Source organism: Salminus brasiliensis, chromosome 16 (assembly GCF_030463535.1).
Source record: "Salminus brasiliensis chromosome 16, fSalBra1.hap2, whole genome shotgun sequence".
NCBI lineage: Eukaryota > Metazoa > Chordata > Actinopteri > Characiformes > Bryconidae > Salminus > Salminus brasiliensis.
In genome coordinates, this window is record NC_132893.1 from 32,146,573 (window position 1) to 32,173,577 (window position 27,005).

General features: G+C 42.4%; 1 protein-coding gene across 1 annotated transcript in view; it reads left to right on the forward strand.

The window, feature by feature from the left end:
• Nucleotides 1–20,978, forward strand: part of LOC140537085 (probable flavin-containing monoamine oxidase A) — an 80,012-nt gene extending 59,034 nt beyond the window's left edge. Inside the window, exons 11-12 of the mRNA XM_072659259.1 lie at nt 14,264–14,364; nt 20,574–20,978. Of these exons, the coding sequence (XP_072515360.1) occupies nt 14,264–14,364; nt 20,574–20,895 (423 nt within the window). The 3' untranslated portion in view covers nt 20,896–20,978. The remainder of the gene's footprint in view (nt 1–14,263; nt 14,365–20,573) is intronic.
• The last annotated feature ends 6,027 nt before the right edge of the window (nt 20,979–27,005 follow it).

Sequence of the window (27,005 nt, forward strand, 5' to 3'; positions counted from 1 at the left end):
CACACTGTGTTAACCTAAAACTAGCGCACTAACCACAAACCAACCACACACTGTGTTAACCTAAAACTAGCGCACTAACCACAAACTAACCACACACTGTGTTAACCTAAAACTAGCGCACTAACCACACACTGTGTTAACCTAAAACTAGCACACTAACCACAAACTAACCACACACTGTGTTAACCTAAAACTAGCGCACTAACCACACACTGTGTTAACCTAAAACTAGCGCACTAACCACAAACTAACCACACACTGTGTTAACCTAAAACTAGCGCACTAATGTGAAGCTAACACACTAACCACAAACATATGTGATAATCTTGAAATAGCACACTAACATAAGATAACGTGTTAACCTTGAACTAGCACACTAACCACAAACTAACAAGCTAACCACAAACATATGTAATAACCTTGAACTAGCACACTAACCACAAACTAACACACTGACCACAAACAAATGTGCTAACCGTAAACTGGCGCACTAACCACAAGCTAATGTGCTAACCTTAAACTAGCACACTAACCACAAACTAACACATTAACCACAAACTAATGTGCTAACTGTACACTAGTGCACTAACCACAAACTAATGTGCTAACTGTACACTAGCGCACTAACCACAAGCTAATGTGGTATCCTTAAACTAGCACACGAACATAAGATAACATGCTAACCTTGAACTAGTGCACTAACCTGAAACTAACATGCTAACCACAAGCTAATGTGCTAACCTTAAACTAGCACACTAACAACAAACTAACACACAAACCACAAGCTAATGTGCTAACCCTGAACTAGCACACTAACAACAAACTAACACAAAAACCACAAACAAATGTGCTAACCGTAAACTAGCGCACTAACCACAAGCTAAAGTGCTAATTGCAAATTAGTGTGATCGTTTTGAACTAGCACACTAACTACAAGCTAATGTACTAACTTTAAACCAGCAAACTAATACACTTACCACAAGCTAATGTGCTAACTGTACACTAGTGCACTAACCACAAGCTAATGTGCTAATCTTGAACTAGTGCACTTACCTGAAGCTAGCACACTAACCAAAAGCTAATGTGCTAACTACAAATTAGCATAATAACTAGGACACTAACCACATTCTAACTACAAATAAAGCACTAAGATCAAACTAATACACTAACATGATCTAATATGCTAATCTAATTATCTAACTGAAAGCTAATTAAACAAATGTGAACTAACTATCATGCTAACCATTAGCTTGTGTGCTAGCCCTGAATGTATCGGTTGATGCTCATGTGTATCGAATCAAAGGTTTTGTCTTATGTGTGTGTGTGTATATATATATATATTACCTAAAGCTCAATATATATATATATATATATATATATATATATATATATATATATATAAAACCATTTTTTAATATAAAATAAACATTTTGATAGGACACGTTCTCAGAGTTAAAGGGTAGGTAATGCTGCACATGCACTTAATTTATGTTGCATTTAAGCTTCTGCTTACTGCAGATGAAGTGCAGCTTCTTAAATTAAAAGAGTGTGTTCATGAACGTGCTGTCAGAGCTGCACACTGGCCTTCTGCAGAACTGGAGGGCTGACAGCAAACTTGCCCAGAACTTCAGAGCGCTGTCTTCAGAGAGAGAGAGAGAGAGAGAGAGAGAGAGAGAGAGAGTCTGGCATTATTACATTTACTAAATATTTAATACAAACCAGCTCATGAAAGAATATTTAAAATATAAGCAAAATTAATGTCTGAAGTTAATTTCTCAGGGCTTGGTTCTCAGATTATAGTGCCAGAATGAATTAACCAACTCACCCAAACACAGAAACACATACTCATGAAAAGTCCAGATGGTTTTCTATACGCCTCATGTAAGGGGTTAGGGGTTATATAATTGCCAACTGAGTCAGTCTGTGCCAAATCTCCAGAGCTTCATATTGCAATGTTGCACATTCAGGAGCTGCTGAAATGTGAATGTACAAAGTAGCATTAAAGATGTGACACAGGCCTGGTCTGTCGGACAGTGCTGACAGTATTGCTATAACTAGATAGAGCTAAAGGAGATCAGACTAGAGCATACTAGCCACAAGCTAATGTGCTAATCTTGAAATAGCACACTAACTAGCAACTAGCGCACTAACACACTATAGGCATAGTTGAATAATTAGAGTTCAGTACATGGAAGTGACCAACCGTGAACCTCAAACACCGCTGATTCTCCGTCAAAAGAACAGGCCAATTCCAAAATCCCAAAACTGTTACATCACAGTCTTAAACTCCGCCCACTAGAGAAAGCCCTACTCAAAGCTGGTGAAACGGTAAAGCATGATGGCGACCTCAGGAGAACATGGTGTTGTTGATACTAGAGAGCAGCTCATCACCTCCGGACTTTGCTAGTTATAGGAATACAGGTTGCTACCAGAACCAGGCCTCATGACCGCAGCTTTTCCTGGGCCAGTGTCCGAAGACGGAGAGCTCAAACTCAGCACATGGCTAAGCGAAAGCCAGGGGGACCAAACAGGCTAAAAACTAGCTCTAGTCGACACTAGCTTCCACCATGTCTTCTGGCTCTTTCGTCAACAAACAGGACTCCCTCAGCCGAACCAAACTCGAGCCGAACTCGAGCCAAGCCCGGGGAAGTGAGTCCAGGACAAGGCTAAAAGCTAACCTGCAAGGCTGTCTTTGGCCTGTGAATAGCACATCATGCAAACTGGCACATCACGAAAACTATGCTCATACGGGGGATCCATAAGCCATCGTCGGTGCCGTAAACAAACCAATCAGAGCAGAGCTTATGTTTTTTTGTTCATAAACCGTCCTGAGTCCTTGTGTATGAGGAAAATCAGTGTGTTTTATGAACGACCTGAAAATAACAGGGTGGTAAATAGGATTGTTATATGGCATCTGAGCATTTTTCACCCCAACCAAAGTCACATATTTACTATTTGCATCAAACATCAAACAAATATTCAAATACTCAATAAAAAGTCAGGATCTGGCAAACCAGGATCTGGCCAAGCACGGGGGAGCGAGTCGGGGACAAGGCTATAAGCTAACCTGCTATGCTCTCTTCAGCTTGCTAACAGCACATAGCTCTTAGAGGACACAGCGAGGGGACAGCAGCACTATTTAGGGAGGACTTGGGAATAATTACAGTGTTTTTGTTACAGGGTTAAAACTATGCTGTAATATGAGGGTGTCGTGAATCTGCCAATCAGAGCTGAGCTTATTGTTGGTTTGTTATTGTTTGTTTTAAGAGTCCTTTGAAATAGAAAATCAGTGTGTTTTATTACTGCCATCACTGCCATGACTATATTAAGTTATACTAAACCATGAGTGTTATACTATGATTATGAATACGCTGCACACCTGAGCAGTACAACAGTTTAGGTGGTTTGGTGAATTTTATCAATAATTTATTAATAGTTCTGACCAGAGGAGGACGGGTCGGGTCCCCCTTGTGAGTCTTGGTTCCTCCCAAGGTTTCTTCCTCCAGCTCTGAGTGAGTTTTCCATGCCACTGTGGCCATTGGCTGCTCACTGGGGGTCTTAGATTTTTCATGTCTTTTTATGTTATTGATTTTTCTTTTTTTCTTGTCTTTACTGATTATGTAAACCTGCTTTGTGACAACAACAGTTGGAAAAAGCTCCATACAAATTAATTTGACTTGACTTGACTTATCAACGCCCTGAAAATAACAGGGTGGTAAATAGAATTGTTTAATGGCATCTGAGCATTTTCACTTCAAATGTTCAGATGAAATGTAACAATTATATTTACCACTCTGTTATTTCACACATCATACAACAACTTAAACACTCAATAAAGACAAGCTCTGGCATCTTTGTAAAAAGCGTATAAGAGTGACTGAAATATTCATATTGATCACATATAAGTCCAGATTTTCTTTATTTATTATTTTTTGATGTGCTTCACATAAATGGGTTAGTAGTTCTACACAAAATGAGTCATTCTGTGCCAGTTTTCTGGAGCTTCAGGTTGGGATTACTTTGATCACAAGCTGGTTTCTGAAAAAATGGAATATGATGTGTACCTGTTGGCAGTGATGGGAAACTGGAAGGGAGCTAGAGTACTAGCAGTAATGCTTAGAGAAAACTGTGCTGTGATTCCCTCTCTGTGTGGTACGAAAACACAGCAAACCCCCTCGGTGCTTTCAGTGAGACAGTAGTGAGTGATGCGTGAGTATGGATATATCTGAACATTACCAGCATGAAGACATGTATGTTTTTGAGACAGTGATCTCGACAAGACAGCGTGAGTCTATCAGTGAGATGCAGCAGGTTTCAGGATTTGTGGCTTATATAGAAATGATTCATTTGAAACAATTCATTTGAGTCTTAGAAATGATTCCTTTCATCCAAATGATTCTTTTGTGCCAAATCTCTGCTATCACAGCTTCTGTGACTGTTTTTCTGTCCAGAGTCAGTTCGCCGCCTCATTGTTTAGCTCTTATTGATCCAAATAAGAAGTGTGAAAGCATTGAAATCGCTGTTGGATTCTTTAAAGCTGCTAAAAAACTTTCTTTGGAGTGATGCCATAAAATAGAGGTAAGCCAATAGCTAAGGTGTCACTACAGTATAGGTCTTGATTGCTAAGGTGTTGCTGTGCTATAGGTGTGTACGTTTTGGCTACAATGTAGGGTGCCAAAACCTTTGCTCAAAAGATGGTTGGTCCAAAAGCTCCAAAAAACGATTCTCCGTCTGGCAATCCGATGGACGAGTATGGGGTTGGGGATTGCCAGGAGAACGGTACTTGCCTGATTGCATTGTGACAAGTGTAAAGTTTGGTGGAGGGGGGATCATGGTGTGGGGTTGTTTTGAGAAGTTGGGCTCAGCTCCTTAGTTCCATTGAAAGGAACTCTTAATGCTTCAGCAAACCAAGAGATTTTGGTCAATGTCACGCTCCCAACTTTGCGGGAACAGGTTGGGGGCGGTCCCTTCCTGTTCCAACATGACTGCGCACCAGTGCACAAAGCAAGGTCCATAAAGACATGGGTGAGTTTGGTTTAGAAGAAATTGATGGGCCTGACCTCAACCCTTTGGGATGAATTAGAGCGGAGACTGAAAGCCAGGTCTTCTCGTCCAACATCAGTGTCTGAACTAAGAAATGCGCTTCGTGAAGAATGGTCAAAAATTCCCATAAACACACTCCTAAACCTTGTAGAAAGCCTTCCCAGAAGCTGTTACAGCTGCAGTGGGTGGCCTGAACATTATATTAAACCCTATGGATTAAGAATGGGATGTCATTCAAGTTCATATGCGTGCGAAGGCACGCGAGCGAATACTTTTGGCACAGTAGTGTATCTATCTACCTATCTATCTATATATATATGTATATCTCTATGTATATACATATATATATATATAGTAGTGACAGTATATGCATATATATATATATACACACACACACACCCACACACATACACAGTGGTGGCTCAGCAGTTACAGCGCCGGGCTATCAATAACAGGGTTGTGGGTTTGATTCCCGGGCAAGCTGCCACTGTTGGGCCCTTGAGCAAGGCCCTTTACCCTCTCTGCTCCCTGGGTGCTGGAGTTGGCTGCCCACCGCTCTGGGTGTGTGTGTACTCTCTAGTTCACTAGTATGTGTGTGTGTGTATTTACTACCACAGATGGGTTAAATGTGGAGGACACATTTCGCTGTACAGTGACAAATACGTGCACCTCTATATACAGTCATGCCCGAAAGTATTCATACCCCTGGCAAAGTTTGACTTAAATTTACTTTTATTTAACCAGAAGTTATATTTTTGCCTTGAAACGACACAGGCATCTCCCAGGAGATAACACGATGATGTACAAGAGGCATCATTGTGGGAAAAAGTATTTCTCAGCTTTTATACACATTTGAACAAAAAGTGGCATGTCCAAAATTATTCATACCCTTTGAAAACTGTCACAGTATATGGGAAAATCCAAAGTTCTATACCATTCCAAATAGTCCAAGCTGTTTTAAAGCATCCTAATTACCCTGATTCATTGGGAACAGCTGTTTTAATCAACTCAACAGGAGAAAAACAGCAGCTCTCTGCAGTTGGTTTGTGGACAGTCATGGCTAAGACAAAGGAGCTCACTAAGGACCTGCGGCTGTGCATTGTGGCCGCTCACAAGTCAGGAAAGGGCTATAAAGCCATATCAAAATGTTTTCAAGTTCCAGTGGCTACAGTGCAAAGTATTATTAAAAAATACAAGAAGTTCCGCACTGTGGAAAATCTCAGAAGATGTGGTCGGAAGCCAAAAGTGACACCTGTGCTGGCCAGGAGAATAGTGAGAGAGGTGAAGAAAAATCCAAGGATCACCACCAAGGCCATCCTGGTGAATCTGGACTCTGCTGGTGGCGACATCTCAAGGCAGACAGTTCAACGGACACTGCACACTGCTGGGTTCCACGGACGCAGGCCAAGGAGGACACCACTTCTCCAGAAAAGGCACACAAAAGCCCGCTTGACCTTTGCAAATGCTCATCTGGACAAAGAAGAAGACTTCTGGTGTTCTGTTTTATGGTCAGATGAAACAAAAATTGAATTGTTTGGCCACAATGATGTGTGCACCATTTGGTGTAAAAAAGGAGAAGCCTTCAACCCTAAGAACACCATCCCCACTGTCAAACATGGTGGTGGGAACCTAATGTTTTGGGGGTGTTTTTCAGCCAATGGACCAGGGAACTTGATCGCAGTAAATGGCACCATGAAAAAAGAGCAATATATCAAGATTCTCAACAACAACATCAGGCAGTCTGCAGAGAAACTTGGCCTTGGGAACCGGTGGACATTTCAGCACGACAACGACCCAAAACACAGCCAAAGTGGTGAAGAAATGGTTAGCAGACAAAAACATTAATGTTTTGCAGTGGCCCAGCCAGAGTCCTGACTTGAATCCAATTGAGAATCTGTGGAGGGAGCTAAAGATCAGGGTGATGGCAAGGAGACCCTCGAACCTCAAAGAGTTGGAGCTCATCACTAAAGATGAATGGGCAAAAATACCAGTGGAGACATGCAAAAAGCTGGTCAGCAATTACAGGAAGCGTTTGATTGCTGTAATAGCCAATAAAGGCTTTTCTATTAATTATTGAGAAGGGTATGAATAATTTTGGACATGCCACTTTTTGTTCAAATGTGTATAAAAGCTGAGAAATACTTTTTCCCACAATGATGCCTCTTGTACATCATCGTGTTATCTCCTGGAAGATGCCTGTGTCGTTTCAAGGCAAAAATATAACTTCTGGTTAAATAAAAGTAAATTTAAGTCAAACTTTGCCAGGGGTATGAATACTTTCGGGCATGACTGTACATATACACAAACACTCTCAATCTAATAAAATCTTTAATGCCGTTAATCCCAAAAAATATTCTGTGATTAATTAATTCTGATTAATCACAAGTTGCTAGCTAGCACTTTCTTGAATTTCTGGCCGGGAGAACAAATAAATGTGTGCCTAATAAACTGTCCAGAGGAGTCTGTTTATGTTTCTTATAGTATCTCAGTGTAGTTTAGAGAACTGTAGCCTCGAACACGATGAAGCTCAGACCCAGAAGCTCTAATAGAGAAAATGCTTCAACAACTTTAAGAGATAAATGGATGATCGCTGGTCATTGGAAAGGAAGGATTAAGCTAAGAGCTAAGAGATGAGCAGGTATGTGTGTGTGTGTATGTATATGTGTGTGTGTGTATAAGAGAGACAAAGAGAGTGGTGAGAGAGGGGTAAGAGAATTATGAGATCCATATTTCAGCATAAATAAAGTGTAACTACCCTCTGATCTCAACAGTAGCGGTATATATATATCTATATATCTATATCTATATATATATAAATATATATATATATATATATATACACACACACACACACACATTTGTTATTTCTGAATAGGTCTTATTTTTAGGAGTAAGTCGTTCACTAGAGTTTATTTTGTGGAAAAGTTTGGCCTAAATAATGAAGCACTGCACTTGTATTTTCCTGTGTTCGTCGCTGAGCAGCTTGAACATGATTTGAACAAGTGGTTACCCGAACAGCGAGTGAATATCACATTAAAGTCTCCCTCCCCCTCTAGCTGAGGGAGTGACCTCATCAAATATGCAGCGACTTGCCAAGAGATGCACAGGAGGAACTGGTGGGTTTTATGAGATATTGCGGCAAAGCTTGAGGAGATTCACGGTCACCCCGATGCTGTGTGTCTGAATTAAGAGGAATGTGCTGCTGGCGGCTTGCTGCTGCTACTGCTCCCTCCCTTAGAGATGCAGTTTCGTTCATTTCCCTGTTGTTATGCAGCAATATCAGTATCTTCTACAAAGCCCAACAAAGCCTGTGTCTTTTCAAGTAACTTAGCAGTCAGTGTTGATCAGTAACCAGGTTTGCTCTGTGAAAAAAATCACGGCATATATAAATATTAGTGATTGATTCGCTCAGCCAAACCCAGAAAGTCACAGTTTCACCAGAGGTTCTTTAGATGTGCAGAGCTGCTCTGGTTCCACCAGCTCCCCTCCGCACTGCCACACTTTATTTGATGTTTGTTAAGCTGTTTTAGTGGGTTATTGATCTGAGCACCCTCCCAGCTAGCAGTACACTGTCTGAACCATTGGTTCTCAAATCAGTCCTCAAGGACTCCCCAGACAGTCTAGATATAAGCTCCCAACCATCCCACAAGACACAGGGATAAAGCAAAAATAGAGCATAAATCTGGACCATCTGGGAGTCCCCAAGGACCCACTTGAGAACAACTGGTCTTGAAGACCAGGATTCTACCAAACAAAATCTAGGGGGTCTAAAAAAACAGGATAGCAGAAATGAATGCAGACTTCTGTGAGCGTCATCAAAGACACACATCTCCAAAATGTCCAACCACCAACATCTTACTGCTACTAATAATAATAATAACACATTCAGAAGACCACATGTACATGTATCTATCTGATAGATTTTATATGTATTTTATTAGCGGTACAAAACTGTCATCAAGATATTGCATTTTCATATTGACGTCCCTGGTTTTCAGTCAGTTTATGTTTTTTTCCTCCTGGACAGTAGAGACAGTTACTCCAACAAAAGCAAAAATAAACTCTTCAGAAGAAACAATAATTAAATGAATGAATGAATGTGTCCCAATACTTTTGTCCATATAAAATCAATATCCATATTTTATTACACCCTTGCAAACTGGAGAAATGCTAAAATATTAGTTCAAAAATTGGTTGCTCCAACAAAAACAGAATAAACTCAATTATTGGAAGAAACAATAATTAAATGAATGAATGTCCCAATACTTTTGTCCATAATCTTATTACACCCTAGCAAACTGGAAAAATGCTAAAATATTACTTATTAGTTCGCCAATGACCTAACTCGACTGCAAATGGCTAGCAGCATAGGGGGGGTCCGCTAGACCACCCAGAGCCACTCGAGGCCTCAGTCAGTTTATGTTTTTAACAAAAGTTTGGAAAATAGGATTTTTGTTAGATTGCTGCTGGATGATCTGACTTTAGGTCGCTGTCCAGAGTAGTCTGCTGAAGCTGGTGAACGTATCACTTTACAAGCCTTTATATTAAAAAACCTGTGAACAAAATATGAAATAAAGTAAGAAATAAGGTACAGAGCAGTACAACTCTGGAAATCTGATGTATTCAAAGCCAGATGAAACAGATTGTTCTGAACCCTCCTCTTAAATGATTGTCAAGAGCCCTCACATCATCAGAAATGTTCATGATCAGAAGAGTTCTACGGATCATGGCTGTACTTTAAGATGGGGACCGGCACAGCTAGCATGCTCCTGTCAGCTGATCTGAGGGCTCTTGAAAGAACATACCAGATATTCAGATCAGTGAGGTAGTGTGGAACAAGACCATGTGGGCATTTAATAGTAAAAGAATACTCAAATCAAGGGAAGATTATACTGGTAACCAGTGCAGCTGATTGAGCGCAGGTGAGATGTGATCGCTCAGTTTAGAGAGCGTCAGGATTCGCACTGCAGCATTTTACACCCAGAACAAACTCATCGGCTCATCGGCAATGCAGTGTCTATACGCTGTTTACAGATATATAAATATATACACAGCACTGTGCAGAAGCTTTAGGCACTAAGCAAGTTATTTCTCTTAGCAGTAAGAGAGTTTTACTGTAGCAACTCCAGATCTCATTACAACGGATGCAGGTAAACAGAAATGCAGTAAAAAGGAACAAGAACTTGTGAGATCTTGTGAGCTAGTCTGAAGAACAGAGCTCGGTTTCTCCAGGGTTCTCCTGGACGCCCCCCAGTCCAGCCAGCACAGCATGGAGGATGTGTTCAACTTCATCATCATCAGCAGCAGCAGCAGCAGCTCACCTGATTTACCATCATTAAGCCCTGATTTACCACCAAACCAGGTGTTGAACTCTAAATAATACTGAATTCCATGAGAAGAACTTTGGAGATGTTCTAATGATGAACACAGTGATGGAGAACCACCACCACTTTCTGTATTAATATAAAAGAAGTATAAACTAAATGTCCAAATATTTGTGGACACCCTTTCTTAAAGCAGCATTCAGCTACTTTAAGTTGTACCTGTTACTGACACAGATGCACAAATGCACGCACATATACTCCACTTGTCAAATCCCTGGGGATAAGTACTGCCAATAGAATAGGACTCTCTGGAGCAGATACACATGGGCCTATAGACTAGAGGGGTATAAGGCCCCCAGCATTGAGCTGTGGAGCAGTGGAAGAACTGTGTTCTCTGGAATGATGGTGGTGATGGCTCCATCCAGTTTTTTGTTTTTGGGATGGGATGAATCGGGCAGTTGGGGATGAGGGGTGGGGTGGTGATAGTCTAACATCTTCACTAACGCTCTTGTCAATCAGATCCTCAAAGCAATGCTCCTCAAAGATATAGTAGAAAGCCTTTTCCCCTGGACAGTAGAGATAGTTTCTCCAACAAAAGCAGGATCAGCTCTTTAGAAGAAACAATGAATGAATGAATGAATGAATGTGTCCCAATATTTTTGTCCATAAAAAAAATCAAAATCTTTATCTCGTTTATCATGTTTTTAAAGGCATTACTAACATATTAACCTTGGCAACACTAGTTTCAGTCAGTGCTCTCAACAGTAGCTTTGAAAAGTACACCGTCAAATCATTACTTACTTAGCAAAATCTTCTTAGGAGGGTAGACAGTTTGAAGTGTTGTAGCCAAGTACAGTCAGAGGATTAGCACAAGGCTGTTCTAAGCAGCACCACTTGTGCATGTATTTTATTCTCTTAATTGAAAAGTAACAGCGAGAACATCCAAGTTCCAAGCGAAGTCAATATGCCTCAATAAATCCATTCAGTTTGGTCACTGAAGGAATAAAAGTTACTCAAAGCCTAATAGAGAAGGAACATCATCTCTGAAGAAGTAAACACAGTAGTTCTCCACTTCCTTGTTGACATGGGAGCCCTAGCCTTAGATCTGTGATGTTCTCATGGTAGCATGGAGAGCACCAGAGCGTGGCTGTTTGGCTATCCTGGTGCGATGGAGATGCTCGGATAATAAATAAGTAGGAGACCAATCGATGTCGGCGCTGCTATGTAGAGAAATCCTCTCAGTGCTGGGGTCAGAACCTGCTGGAGAGATGCTGGATGGTAGAAAAGGAGCAAGACCCTGGAACTGGATTGTTCCTGACCGCTTAATTCGACCTGAACAACCCAAAATAAATCTGTTGGTGAAATGCACTGGCTGTACCCTTTTAAAAGTTCAGTGAGTCTGAGTTTAACAGGGAGCTGTACAGTCTGTGTGTGCTCTTTAGTTGTCTTATGAAGGCCAGGAGAAGGGCATGTGGATGGTTTGAGATCTTCAGCAACATTACTGTCAGTGTTATGGTTTCATATAACAGTATAATTCATTTTTGACGAGCCTATGTGACGATTTTACTCAGTAACTCTTAATGGCCACTCTATCCTAGTAGCTTCCAGACCCTAGAGCAGATCACAGCGAATCTTTGTCAGTGCATTGCTGATATTCTTTTTTTTGCATTGGAAGAATTCCCAAAAATGATAAAGATATGCAAATGGCATGTTAACTAATCAAATGTGCATGAATTTGCATATTTTTAAAAGCTAAAAATTGCCTTTTGAAGATATTACAATTGAAATGTTTATTTTATTTTGAAGGTGCACTCCAGAGAAAGTTTTTTTTTGTAGAACAGATGGTTGGAATCTCATTTTGTTCTGTAATAGATGGAAAAAAAATGATCTTGGCTGCTGCTACTCGCTTTATTTAGTTATTAAAGCACATATCCATATTAAATATTTCCAAAACTCGAAATCATGCATGCTTTGGAAGAGTCTTTCAACCGTTTACTTAGTCTCCATCCTCTCTGCACTGGGAGATCATTAGCAGGAGGAGAACGAAAATGAAGTCAGTTAGAAAAGCCAGATCCCACAAGCTGAATGAGGGGGTTGATTATTATGTCAGCTAACATTTTACAGGCACCAAATCTTCAACTAGAAAAATATCAGGGTTAGAGATGGGTTGGAGTTAGGGTTAAGGCCTAAAGGGGAAAAGGTTTAGGGTCAGAAATGGGTTGGGAATAGGGTTAAGGTCTAAGGGAGAAGGGACTGGTTAGGGTTATAATTTAGGGAAGAAAAGGGTTGGGAATTGGTTGAGGTTAAGGTTAAGGGAATAAAAGGATTAGGGTTAGAGATGGGTTGGAGTTAGGGTTAAGGCCTAAAGGGGAAAAGGTTTAGGGTCAGAAATGGGTTGGGAATAGGGTTAAGGTCTAAGGAAGAAGGGACTGGTTAGGGTTATAATTTAGGGAAGAAAAGGGTTGGGGATTGGTTGAGGTTAAGGTAAGGGAAAAGGTTCAGGGTCAGAAATGGGTTGGGAATAGGGTTAAGGTCTAAGAAAGAAGGGACTGGTTAGGGTTTAGTTTAGGGAAGAAAAGGGTTGGGATTCGGGTTAAGGTATAAGGAAGAAGAGGGTTAGGGATGGGTTGCAAATGCTGTGAACCTGATGCTAAATGTCCCAGTTAAGAACACTGTAAACACTCCTTCACTGTAAAGGTGAAATGGCTTTAGTAATCTTCCATACATTCACAGGCATGCTTGGTCATGCTTCTGCAGGCAGCTGCTTTCAGATAAACTGAGCCAGTAATTGTTGGTCAGTGAGGTTGAAAAGCTGGTCATCCAGGCAAAAAAAAAAATGCCCTGGTTGACCAGCTTAGCTCTTAACGTCAATACGTCTCCAACGTATTGCGAGGACAGCTGAGAGGATCGTCAGAGTCATGGACATTTACACTGCCCACTGCATCCGCAAAGGAACCAGCATTGTGGATCCACCCTGCCATTAGGAAGAAGGTACCGCAGCATCCGGTCCAACACGACCAGACTCTGCAATAGCTTCTTCCCCCAAGCCATCAGACTTCTCAACTCCAGAGACTGAACTGATAGTTTTTCAGTTCCATCCAACCATTTACTCCAGACAATATGGGAAGCATTTTAACAACTATTACCTCACTGGACTCAATATTTATTGCACACTGCATAATTTGCACACTACCCCTAATTATTTATTATTCTCTGTCTGTATTGTGTTGTGTTGCACTTGTGTTCTGTATGCACTGTCTATGTTGCACCATAGTCCTGGAGGACCGTTGTTTCGTTTCACTGTGTACTCTGTATGTAGTTGAAATGACAATAAAAACCCACTTGACTTGACTTGACTTGACTTGAACAGTTTTCTTTGATTTGCATTTGATGTACTAGTTAGTCTAGCTTGATCATACTGGAGGTGGGGAGAAGGGTTAAGATTAGAGATGGACTGGGGCTAGGATTAAGGGTTAGGGAGGAAAGGGGTTAGGGATGGGTTGGGGCTAGGGTTATCCTCACCAAAAAGCAAAGCCAGTTGTGTTCTCTTGGACTCCCAGACCAATGTGTAGATGGTTGCCCCACCCAGGAGCCCCCCAGCTCCTTCGCTGACTTGGTAACTGTCAGATCTGGCATCTAATTTTCTTGTTGTTTGTGAGAGAATTGCAGTTCCATGCAACTCTGGAAAACAGGTGTTTCATGGATCCTGTGTCAAGAAAACAAATGTGTTTATTTGGGGGACAAATGTGGCCAGCGGGAAGCCCCCACATCTGCGAGCTCCAAGCATGCGCATGGTGGTAAACACTGCCACTGGTGGAGAATACAAATACATAATTGAACTGATTTTGAGAGGTGAGTTTGCAACTGTGTCTAAGTGTGTGTTGTGTTGGTTGTAGGACTGGTCCAAAGAGGAGTATAGTGGAGGGTGTCCTGTCAACGTCATGGTTCCAGGCATGCTAACATACTACCACCCCGCCCTCCGAAAGCCTTGTGGCAGGTAAAACCCTGCACTCTACAACTCGTCAGCATCTACCAGCCCTGTTTTCCATCGAAATTACATGTCTTTGTTTGCACATTTACCCTACTCTGTAAGGACAAAAGTATCTGGACAGACCTCTTAATCATTGAATTTAGGTTGCATTCAGTCCTATTGCCACAGGTGTTAGCCACAGCTCCTAGCCATGCAGTCTGCCTTTCCACACATTAGTGAAAGAATAGGTGGTTCTAAGGAGCTCACTGTATTCCAGTGTGGTTCTATAATAGGAGCCACTGCTGCAACAGTTCATGAAAATCATTTGAAATTAATGGAATTTTGGATATTTACAGACAGAAGCATGAGGTGAGAAAGACTTATGGGATATACCAGCTAATCCAATTACATACTCAGAACATTCCTCCAGTGTTTCATTTTGGTTTCTGGAATGTTTCATTGGAAAGTTAATTTTCCAAACATTTTCCTTTTATGTTATGGGGACATTCCCAGAACGTTACCTCAACCTTATTTGTAAGAACAATGTAACGTTCTAGAAGCGTTGTCTTAAGACATTGTCTGAGAACTAAGTTCTCAGAATGTTCCATTATGGTTTCAGGAATGTTGCATTGGAATGGTCCCTCAATGTGAACGTCCAGTTTTCTTAAAATATTCTTAATGTTAAGTTACAGGAACGTTCCCAGAACATTGGTTCAACCTTATTTGCAACAACAATTTAATTATTAGGAGCGTTGTCTTGGAAGTTCCTGGAAGATTACATTAATGTTCTGTTTTGGTTGCAGTTTTTCATACATTTTTCTTAAGTTACAAGGACATTTCCAGAACGTTGCCTCAACCTTATTTGTGAGAACAATGTTCTAGGAGCACTGTCTCAGAATTAAGTTCTCACAACATTCCTAACGTTCCTTTGTGGTATCAGGAATGTTGCATTGAAGATGGTCCCTCAACATGAATTTCTAAACATTTCCATTTTTCTTAACCTTAAGGCTGACTTCAAAATTAAGTTCTTAGAACATTCTCTAATGTTGCATCGTAGTTTTAGGAATGTTGTACTAGAAGTACGTGAATCTTGAGTTCCAAAATAGTTTTTTTTTAAGGTAGGTGCAGGTTCCTAGAACGTTGCCTCAACCTTATTTGCAAAACAGTTTAACCTTCTAGGGGCGGTTTAATGGAACATTTATGGAAGCATTTAAGATCGTTCGGTTTCAGGAATGTTGCATTGGAATGGTCCCTCAATGTGAACGTCCAGTTTTCTTAAAATATTCTTAATGTTAAGTTACAGGAACGTTCTCAGAACATTGGTTCAACCTTATTTGCAACAACAATTTAATTGTTAGGAGCGTTGTCCAGGAAGTTCCTGGAAGATTACACTAATGTTCTGTTTTGGTTGCAGGAATGATTAGAATGTCTAGAATGTAGTGGTAGTAATCTGTCTAGATCCACCATCAGGGAGGGAGGGGGTAAAGGCATCCTCAGAACCTGTTAGACAGTTGCAGACAGATCATCTCCCCTTATTTGCAACAACAATTCAACATTCCCAGAATTTGCTGACAGAAGCCTAATGGGTCTTCAGCTTAAGGCATAAAAAGATGCTGGAAAATGGTCATGTAAAATTAGTTCTGTCTGTTTTCGGTACGTAAACCCACTCATTCATAATTGGACAGAATTCTAAAGAAGGCAAAAAGTCCCCAAGACATCGTGACTCCCAAGTCTCATGAACTTTAGCTGGCTAGCACCCATTACTTGCCGCTCAGCAGAGGGCAGATGAGACACGAGTGCAGAATGAGGAGTGTGTTAATTGAAGAGACAGAAGTGTGTGTCCGTGTTTTGTGTGTGTGTGTGTGTGCACGCTCAGTCTCGTACAAGTCACTAATGCACCTCAAACCGATGGGCTAGAGGTCGGAGGGACAGCACTCTCCAGAGGAAAACAGTCGCATAATCCATTTGTAATGGGTCCCTGAACGAACGCCTTGCCATGAAGGATGCAGGGAAGGGGAGCGCACTGCTGGGCTGGTGGCAGCGCTGTTGGGTGGAGTGTGGGGGGGAGAGAGGGAGTGGGAGTGGGGGGTCTGGCTAGGTAATCCATTTCCATAATAGAATTAAATCCACAGGGAAGAGAATGATCTCATCAAATCAGGAGGATGAAGGATGTAAAGACTCTGGCCGTAATGGGCCGCTTGTGGGGGCCGCTGTGTGCACTGAAGGCAATCCGTAATCTGTCCTTGACCTATTTCTGGACAGACAGAACGGATCTTGCCCACTTTTCCAAATGCTACAAGACCTGCATGGAGTCCTTTCACCAACGTTAAACCCCGCCTGAATATTCAGAGGAAAAACAGATTCTCCACATAGAGGTTAATAATTAACCCTTTAAAGCCAAGTGTGTCATATTCGCCATATATTACGAGTTTGTGAGACCTGTGTGACATCAGTGTCATAGTTAAAATATGAATCATCTTATCATCTCATCATCATCTTATTATTATTATTATTATTATGTTGTTGTTGTTGTTGTGGTGGTGGTGGCTCAGTGGTTAGAGCACTGGCTTACTGATAATATGCTTGTGGGGTCGTTACCTGGGTTTGCCAAGCTGCCACTGTTGGGCCCTTGATCAAGGCCCTTAAGCCTCATTGGGGTGGTGCAGGAATGGTTGCCCACCCACGCTTTGAGAACATGTGCTTACGGTCACTCTGTGGATTTGATCACTAGTACATTTGCTTGTGTGTGTGTGTGTGTGTTCACTGCACGGACGGGTTAAAGGCAGAGGCCAAATTCCATCTGTGCCCAACATGGTTATCGTGTCTTTGTAAATAATTATTCTAAATAATACAATATAATATTAAATATAATAATAATAATAATAATAATAATAATATAACAATAGCAATAATACAACAACAATAATAATAATGCATTTATTAATCAATGTAATTATTATTTACATGAATTATGTAATAAATATGTGAAAATGATGTAATGAATATGTAAAATATTAATTATTACACATATATACATAATAAATAATAATATTTAATCAATTAAATCATAATGAATGATCTGCTTTAGTTTATTTACAAAAACCTGCTGAGAGCAATAAATTCCTTCTGTATCACAATATATGATCCAAATAAAAGTCCTACATTTCGTTTGTAATCTCGTTTTTTAAAATAGGGGGTCAGGAGGTCACATAAACACCCCAGACTGTAAAAAAATCGAATTTCGGCAATGATTGGATGGTTGAGGCTCTAAAAGTTTCAAGCGAATAGAGGATGAATTGAAGAGAGGGGTGGCATGCCGTGCCAGTCTCTAGGTCTAAACTGCATTCAGCCAGAGGAAGGTTTGGCAGGACGCTCGCAGATGAAGGATTATGTTTTTTTTTTTTTTGCTGCTGCTGTTTTTCTGGAGGCCCGGCACACACACATCCCTCCAATGCGGCGTAACCCGCTCATTCCGTGTCTGCTGTAACCCGGTGGAACAGAACCCACCCAAAACCCCCTTTCAAGTGTAAGTGATCTGCATGCGGCTAGACCGCAGGTGAAAGAAAGGCAGTGTGGGTAAAAACACGCCTCGGGGGTTTCACGCACAACTACGGCTGATGCATCCATAATGCATAAAGAATAAACAGTGAGCGGGAGAAGAGAAGCAGCCTGGAATGGAGGTAAGATGGACCCAAAATAAAGAGAGAATACCTTGTTTTGTGGGATGGCTTGCAGTGTGTGTGCGTGTGTGTGTGTATTGACAGTACAGCCATCCAAGCATTTCTATAGATCCTCCCCGAGCCACCGCTACTTTGATAGGACTGTACGAAGGCAAACAAGTGCTCGTTTTACAGCGTGTAGGTGACACTGAGCTGTGCTGGCACGTGCAAGCGGGTTCACATTGCAAGATGAAGAAAACCTTCAACAAAAGATGGAGCCGTGGATTAGGAGCAGAACGGCTGTTACAGTGGAATCATAGCGCTTTAGGTAATCTTCCAATTCCAGCAATGAGCCGTCCCTGGCGCTGTCAGGGGAACGGAGAACCGTACGCTATTTCTCATTTTGATAGACACTTGAATAAAGTCACTTCAAAGCAATTGTGTTACGCAGCTTGTCGAACACTTCCATATCTCCCAGAGTTCAAACACGGCCTTCCTCACTGATGCTGTTAACCCATGGTGGATATCAATCGGCACATTTGCAGTTTTCTCTTAATTCAGTTTTATTTTATTGCTGTATTTTTGCCTGTTTTGCTTATTAATGTTAGGATCCGGTGTCGACCAGAGGAGGATGGGTTCCCCTTTTGAATCCTCTTAAGATTTTCCCCTTGTTTTTCTCTTGCCACTGGCTTGATTAGAAGAGGAAATAAATAAAAGGCCTATAGAAATACATTTGAATTCAACTAATTGAATATAAACACACACACACAAGTGAACTAAGGGCAGTGAGCACACACACCCAGAGTGGTGGGCAGCCAACTCCAGTGCCTAGGGTGAAGGGCCTTGCTTAAGGACCCAACAGTGGCAGCTTGCCGAGCTCGGGTATCGAACCCACAACCATGTCATCAAAATAGCCCAGACCACTGGGGAATATATATATATACATATAAATATATATATATATATTATATATTATAACCCACCCTTCAGTACGCCTGAGCAGGCCCTTTTATGCCATCACCTGGGCACGTTAGACTGAACGGCCACAGGTCAACAGCATCAGGGCGTAGGATGTAGGGTTGTGCCATGGGCAGGCCCACGTCTCTCTCCCGCCTCCTTACCGCCACAGCATATACTGTATATATATATTATTATATTATATACTATTTAGGTTGTTTCTTTTGATGTCTAAATATTAAGCATGTGCTTTTGATTGGAGTGAAAAATACTCAGCCGTTGTTTACCACCCTGTTATTTTGCCTCTGAATAAAGCATGCTGATTTTCCTTTTACAGAGGGCTTGTAGTTTACAGCACTGCCAACAGCTCACTGTATCCTCATATTACAGCATAAATTTAACGCTGTGACTAAAACACTGTAATTATTCCAGAGTCCCTTATTTCTGTTACAGTGGTAGTAAAATAGCAGTTCAGGAGTGTACACTGAGGTACACCAGCACACCAACACACTCCCTGTTTTACTCTTCATCAGAGACATAGCCTAGCAGTGTTGGGTTGTGCTGTACGAGCCTGTATTAGCATAATGACAATCAGAGGCGTAGCCTAGCAGCGTTGGGTTGTACTGTACGAGCCTGTATTAGCATAATGACAATCAGAGACTTAGCCTAGCAGTGTTGGGTTGTGCTGTACGAGTCTGTATTAGCATAATGACAATCAAAGACTTAGCCTAGCAGTGTTGGGTTGTGCTGTACGAGCCTGTATTAGCATAATGACAATCAGAGACTTAGCCTAGCAGTGTTGGGTCGTACTGTACGAGCCTGTATTAGCATAATGACAATCAGAGACTTAGCCTAGCAGTGTTGGGTTGTGCTGTACGAGTCTGTATTAGCATAATGACAATCAAAGACTTAGCCTAGCAGTGTTGGGTTGTGCTGTACGAGCCTGTATTAGCATAATGACAATCAGAGACTTAGCCTAGCAGTGTTGGGTCGTGCTGTACGAGCCTGTATTAGCATAATGACAATCAGAGACTTAGCCTAGCAGTGTTGGGTTGTGCTGTACGAGTCTGTAATAGCATAATGACACTCAAAGACTTAGCCTAGCAGTGTTGGGTTGTACTGTACGAGCCTGTATTAGCATAATGATGATAACGTTGAACTGAATGGCATTGAATCACAGGCTAACCTTCCTTGAACCTGTAAAAACATTACTGAATGTTGCTCAAGTTCTCTGCTAAGTGGGATATTACGCAAACGGTAAAGCAGGCTGGGAATGTTTATGTATCTGGCGGCGCACTTCATGAATGCGACCTATAATCTGTACAGAGAAGAGACGTTCCTCACGCGTCTCACGTATTATTCCATGTCTGAGTATATAAAAAAGGCCAGAAGATCAGTAAATGACTGTGTAACCAATTACCTAATTATGCTCTTACATGTCGTCTATAATTATGACACTCAAAGCAAACGTATAGCACGTATAGCGAAATGACAGTAATAACTCCAGACTTCAAAGGGTTGTGAAAAGTCTTTGGTCACTGAAGCTATTAAAGAAATGCCTGTGGCACTGTCTGGATGCTACCGTGGCCCTAATGCTTCCCTTCACACCTCTGTTTCCAGGATTCACTGGGCTGGAACTGAGACGGCTACCCAGTGGTGTGGATACCTCAGTGGGGCCATCCAAGCCGGCCAGCGGGCAGCCCTGGAGGTCCTGGCAGAGGTCTGTCCCTCTGCGATGTCTGAGGATGAACTCCAGACAGCGAGAGCGCAGCTCAGCCGGGCGCCGTCGCACTTGAGCGAGGCTTGGAACTGCAGGTCCACCTCCACCCGCCTCCTCTTCGGCCTGGCTGTGACCGCGGGGGCCGCCTTGTTGTGGGCCATGCCGGAATTAGGCCGCAGTTGGATCAACCGGGCTTCGGCTCTGCTTCAGAGGAAGGCTTGAGCTTGAGATTACCATGAAGGGGGTTTCATTTCCCTGGAACAATTTTTTTTATCGTTACACAGATTTCGATTATCGATTTTACAATCTAGGCATCAGATAACATAATTTATCAGCGTATTCCCTTATCTGCTTTTAAGAAAGTATTCCTGAAAGGGTTGCATAAATAATAAACGCAGATCTTAACTTTATTTGAGGTCGCCTTTTGCGGGAGTTGCCTTTTTCCATGCAAATTTGATGCGGACTGTGTGTTTATGGGCACAAAAGAATCAGCATCGAGTTGAGCGTTCAGTCAAAAAAAAATAGAGGGGGGAAAAAACAGCTGCGAGCTAGGAAATCTATTTTGGTACGAGGTAAGGACTTCTGTATCTCCGTCAGCCCTGTGGTAAAGCTCCGTCACTCTGGGTGCGCGGAACTCGGAAAATAGGGGACTTCTGAGAGCCTGAGTTTGTCAAAGCTGTTCAGGACATCTTTAATTTACTTGACGGCTCTGCCTTTGCGACTTAGGCGCAGACATGGAGGGAAGAGTGGGGCGAATCTCTGGAATGCAGGAGAGGTTCAGCCTTGCTGTGTAAAGCCTCAGTCCCGTGTGTGTGCCAGAAACCTCCAACTAAACCCGTTACTGCAGCACTGGATAGAAGCCATCTGTACTGTATGGTAGCTCACACTTGCACATCCTCACTCCCTGGCACATGCGCACCCCCATCCACCACCTAACACCCCCCCCCATTCACCCGCTCTTCTCGCGCTTGCATGCATACTGTCCATGCTCCACTGAGGGCGTGATGGATGAGCCATTCATTGGACGTTAACGTCCCTGTGAAAGTGATTTAATCGCGAGCTCTTGATTGCGCCGCTGATGAAGAACCCTGCTGTCAGAGCCAGACGCTTTCGCCCAGGGATATCTAACTCATTCTGGACACTGGACAGCAGCGATCAGGCCGCGGTCACCCCCTCCATCCTCCCTGCAGCACCTTATCTATCTCTGTTATCCGTCTTTTGCAGGGGATCAACCCGTCGTTTCTTCCCCCGGTTTGATTCTGCCCCGTCAAGATTAAACTCTGCCCCCAACGACGTCCCTTTGTAACCCATTCAATTTATAAGACCCTCCGGAGGGCGGAACGGGGCAAAGCCAGCACTTCCTTCTTTGAACAGTCAGCCCTGTCTTTGGATGGGGGCCCACGGGAACGAAGACAAAGCCTCTGGCGGCTGCGAATCTGATTTTCCATTCCATTTGCTAGATTAACTCCACGTCCCGTCGGCTCGCCGCACGTCCTCGTCCATCGCCGCTCTCCGACGTGTGGATTGGCCATTATTTAGCCATCCCGCAAAACCACTTTATGATTCCCTCTCAGGACGAGCTACTTCCTCCTCTGCCCGAGGCTCGAAATCTTCACAGAGGCTTGTTTTCCGCACTCTGGCAGCTTGCCCACGTCACTGTTTAGTTTCTGTAAATACTTGACAAATACGACGTGGCCCAACTTCAGATTAGCCTCGTCTACACCAGGTCTGAGGGCAGCCCTCAGGATCTGCGTGCGAAAGGATGAACCAGACTAGACTTGAAGGTCGTGTCCGTGTTGCTGTTGATGGGGTTTCATGTGTAACTCCATGCAGCAGCCTGTGAGATTAAAAAGTGGCATATTTCCTTACGCTTATAGCGGATGTGCTGCAGCTCGCTGCGGTTACTGCAGGGAGTTTTTCTCACTTACCCGACTTTAATATGGATGGAACAGTCTAGGGCTAAATTTAACAACGTTATGTAGAAATTGTACCTTAATATAGCAGCATCAGAATATAGTGGTTCTGGACCGGAGTGCTGCTGCTGCTACTGCACTATAGAGCTTCGGTGGTGGAGCATCAGGACGAGATCTCTCTCCAGAACTGCTGTATAACACTGCATAACCCATAGAGTCATATTAGTGTAAAACCCTGTAGTATTACTCTACCGCCTCAACCCACATGCTTCTGTACCTTGTGTACCTTCTGTAGCTTGTCCAGAATGCATGTGTACATCTATCTGTCCAAAAGGGGGCGCTTAAAGAGTTTTTACAAATGGAAAAGTTCAGGGAGTTACACTCCACACCTGTAGGGGGAACCCAGGAGCAAAAAATATCAATTCTTGCGTAAAGCTACGTTAATCATTATCAGTAAAATCCTGTAGTATTACTCTACCGCCTCAGCCCACATGCTTCTGTACCTTGTGATGCTGATTCTGGATCTTTCGGCTTGTCCAGAAATGCATGTGTACATCTATCTGTCCATGAGGGGGCGCTCAAAGAGTTTGTACGTTTTTACAAATGGAAAAGTTCAGTAAGTTAGACTCCACACCTGTAGGGGGAGCCCAGGAGCAAAAAATATCAATTCTTGCGTAAAGCTACGTTAATCATTATCAGTAAAATCCTGTAGTATTACTCTACCGCCTCAGCCCACATTCTTCTGTACCTTGTGATGCTGATTCTGGATCTTTCGGCCTGTCCAGAAATGCATGTGTACATCTATCTGTCCATGAGGGGGCGCTCAAAGAGTTTGTACGTTTTTACAAATGTAAAAGTTCAGTGAGTAAGACTCCACTCCTGTAGGGGGAACCCAGGAGCAAAAAAAAGCCAATTTACAATTTACACCACCCATACTTACTTATCGAGGTATGACTACAGTTTATTTTTAATTCACTGTTCATAATTATGTCCAAACTCATTTTTGTGCAAAAGTATTGGGACACCCGCTCGCTCATCATTTCTTCCACAATCAAGGGATATTTAAAAGAGCTGATCCTGCTTTTGTTGGAGTAACTGTCTCTACTGTGCAGAGAAGAAGGCTTTCTACTAGACTGTAAGGCAGCACTGTTGTGAGAATTTGATTGAATTCAGCTAGAAGTCAGGATGTAGAATGATGAGCACCACTCTACTTCATCCCTAACTCCCCGACCCATCTCAAAAGTATTAGATGGAGCACCATCCATTATTCCAGAAACACAAACAGCTCCACTGCTCGACAGCTCAATGCTGGGGGCTTTATACCCCTCTAGCCCATGCCTGGCAGTAGGCACGGTGCTAAGCCCATGTCTATCTGCTCCAGGGAGTCCTATTCTATTGGCAGTACTTCTCGGGACTAGACAAGACTAGACTAGACTAGACAAGATCTGTTTCGTAAAGTTTAGAGCACATAAGCCACCACTGCACCACTCCAGCAGCTCATACGCGAGAGCTCGTGCGCGAGAGCATTTTTGAGGCTAATCCAAGTTTGTTAGGGGAGATAATTTAATCCACAGCTTTTCTGGTTTGTATTCCACCCTTGCCCTCACCATCTGTTCAACCTATGAGACTTCATCAGCGGCTTTAGGGGTGTAACACAGCATCGCTTCCAAATAATTTACCAGGTCCTTGGTCCTGTTTGAGCACAGACTACATAATGCAAACAACCTTCCAAGCAGCTGAAGTTAAGTAGCTTAGTTAGAGTCAACTCGTGTACCTTTCGCAGCCCTGCTAAGAATTTCTGAGGACAGCGATCAGCCGGACTCTATCCAGTGCTAGATGAGTTTGGACAAACATCTGAAACCTGAATTGGAGGTGAGTTCAAACAGAATTTCCCATCATCTTTATTTATTTCACCTCGCAGGCCGTGTAATACGCTGAGGGTCAGCCAAGGGTCGCGATAACATAAGTGCTGCTGTGTCATGCGACAGCGATGCCGTTGCATCCCTTGAACCTTTGGCCTGTTTGGTGACCCTGTGGTCACTTGACAGAGGCAGCATGCTGATGTATGTTTTTTTTTTTGCAGGCTTCTGGCCTCTCTATCTCCCTTTCTCTCTCTCTCTCTCTCTCTCTCTCTCTCTCTCTCTCTCTCTCTTTCTCTCTCTTTTTCCGGATCGGAGCTGGCAGCACTGCTATCTGACACCCACATCAGAGTGACAAGCTGTCAGTCTATAAAATGATCCCTCTTTTTTTAACCTCCGCCTTCTTCCTCGCTCTTTTTTTGCTCTAATACCAGACTTTTTTTTTAAAATGCAGGCTCTGCAAAGGCCTGGCATTTATAATAGCAGATTAATGTACTGCATATGTCTGTACACATTCACTGTACACAGACATACAGTGTGTGTATATATATAAATATATATATATATATATATATATATATATATATATATATATATATATATATACATATATATATATATATATATATATTGTGTGTCTGTGTATGGCAGGAGCATACAATATATGGAGAAAAGTATTTGGACACCTGCTCATTCACTCTTTCTTCATCAAGGCTGTTAAAAAGAGCTGATCCTGCTTTTGTTGGAGTAACTGTCTCTACTGTCCAGGGAAGAAGGCGGCTTTCTACTAGATTTTGGAGGAAGGAGCATTGCTGTGAGGATTTGATTGCATTCAACAACAAGAGAATTAGTGAGGTCAGATTGGATGGATTGGATTGTTGGATGCTCACCACCACCCACCTCATCATCATTCTCATTCCCCAACTAATCCAATCCAAAAGTATTAGATGGAGCACCAAACATCCATCATTTCAGAGAACACAGTTCTTTCACTGCTTTCACGTCTGGCATTAGGCAGCATGGTGCCAATAGGCTCATGGTGTTGATCTGCTCCAGAGAGTCCTATTCTATTGGCAGGGACTAGACAAGCCGTGTGAGGAAATAGTTCGAACCAGGATACAGTTAGAATCAGCTGCAGATGATCAGAACCTGGTTGGAGAGGATTATTCTGGAGGAGTCTGTCTTATTTAAACCTCAGACGTTTAGACTGGTTTGGTCTTGATTGAGTTGAAGTGAGAGGTGAAGAAGATCACCATGGCCAGATCCAGTAACGTCTTTGAGGCCTTCAGAAAGAAGGTTGGAGATGTAGAGGAGTCTGGGAAGGGGTTTAAAAAGATATCAGAACAGTTAGAAATCAGCCAATTCTAAAATGTCATCATGGTAGCAGATAGCTCTTGCTCCACAGTTAATGTCAATGTACAGCGCCTACCACCAGAAAGAGAAATACTGCACAAGTGAGACTTTAATGGGAGGTGAGCAAGGAGGAGACCCTTTTTTACTGTGACAGCAGTGAATCTAAAAGGTGCTGTTTATGCAGCTTAGTTGGACTGTGTACCAGTTTTGCATGATACAGGCCTTTTAATGGTCTTTAATTATCTTTGCTGGCCTCTTGCTATTCTCTGCATTTCCTGCAGGTGTGTGTGACATACAGTATGTCTTATCTCTGAGCTGCTAATTAGTACGTGACAGAAGCAGTTTCAGTCCTGTGCCATACCCTGGAGAGATGTACGGCTGTCTAAATTAAAACATGAACCCGAAGCTGATAAGTAGAATAAACAAACTGTGGCGTTAATGACATACTGTAGCATTTTTCCATGAAACTCATTATTCTAATGTTTCCAATCTATCCAATCTACACCTAACAGATGTTTGATTTGCTTTCATTAATAGCAGAAATTAGATGTTGTTTCCCAACAGTTTGATCCGAGCCTTTTTGCTGCATCCAGGCCTCTCCAGGCTTTTTCTGCAAGTCTTTTGCTCAGACAGTGTCAGGGTTAACGACCGAGCTCTAATACCAAGCTCTTCAGATTTTGCTCTTAGGAAGCAGTATGTGCCTCAAATCTTTGATAAGTGAAGGTAATCAGACGGAAGCCTCCCCTACAGTGCATAGATCAGTAGTCATCACCCCTAATACGCCACATCACAAGGCCTTTGTGGTTGGAATCAAAAGCAGGAAAAACACAGAAATAAGCAGAGCACAAGGAAGCAAGCCCCAGCCCCAGCCGTACAGTAGCGCTGTAACCTCCACTGTTTCCATGGAAATGGTTGAAGATTCCTGACATAAACACACACAAGTGTCAAGTCTTTAACAGGGTTAATGATGGCAATTTCTCAAATGTGCTTCTGGCAACAGACTCTGAATGCTTTGCAGTAGAAAAACATAAAAAAATAGAATTGAACGTTAACCATTTCATGTTCATTCACACCCTGAATGGAGGGAACGAGGGATTTAGAGCATCGAGGTGCTTCTGGATAACCTGCAGAAATAGCTTGATGCAATCATGTCAACATGGACCAGAAATCCCAAAGGAATGGAAAGGAATCTCATACCAACTAACTG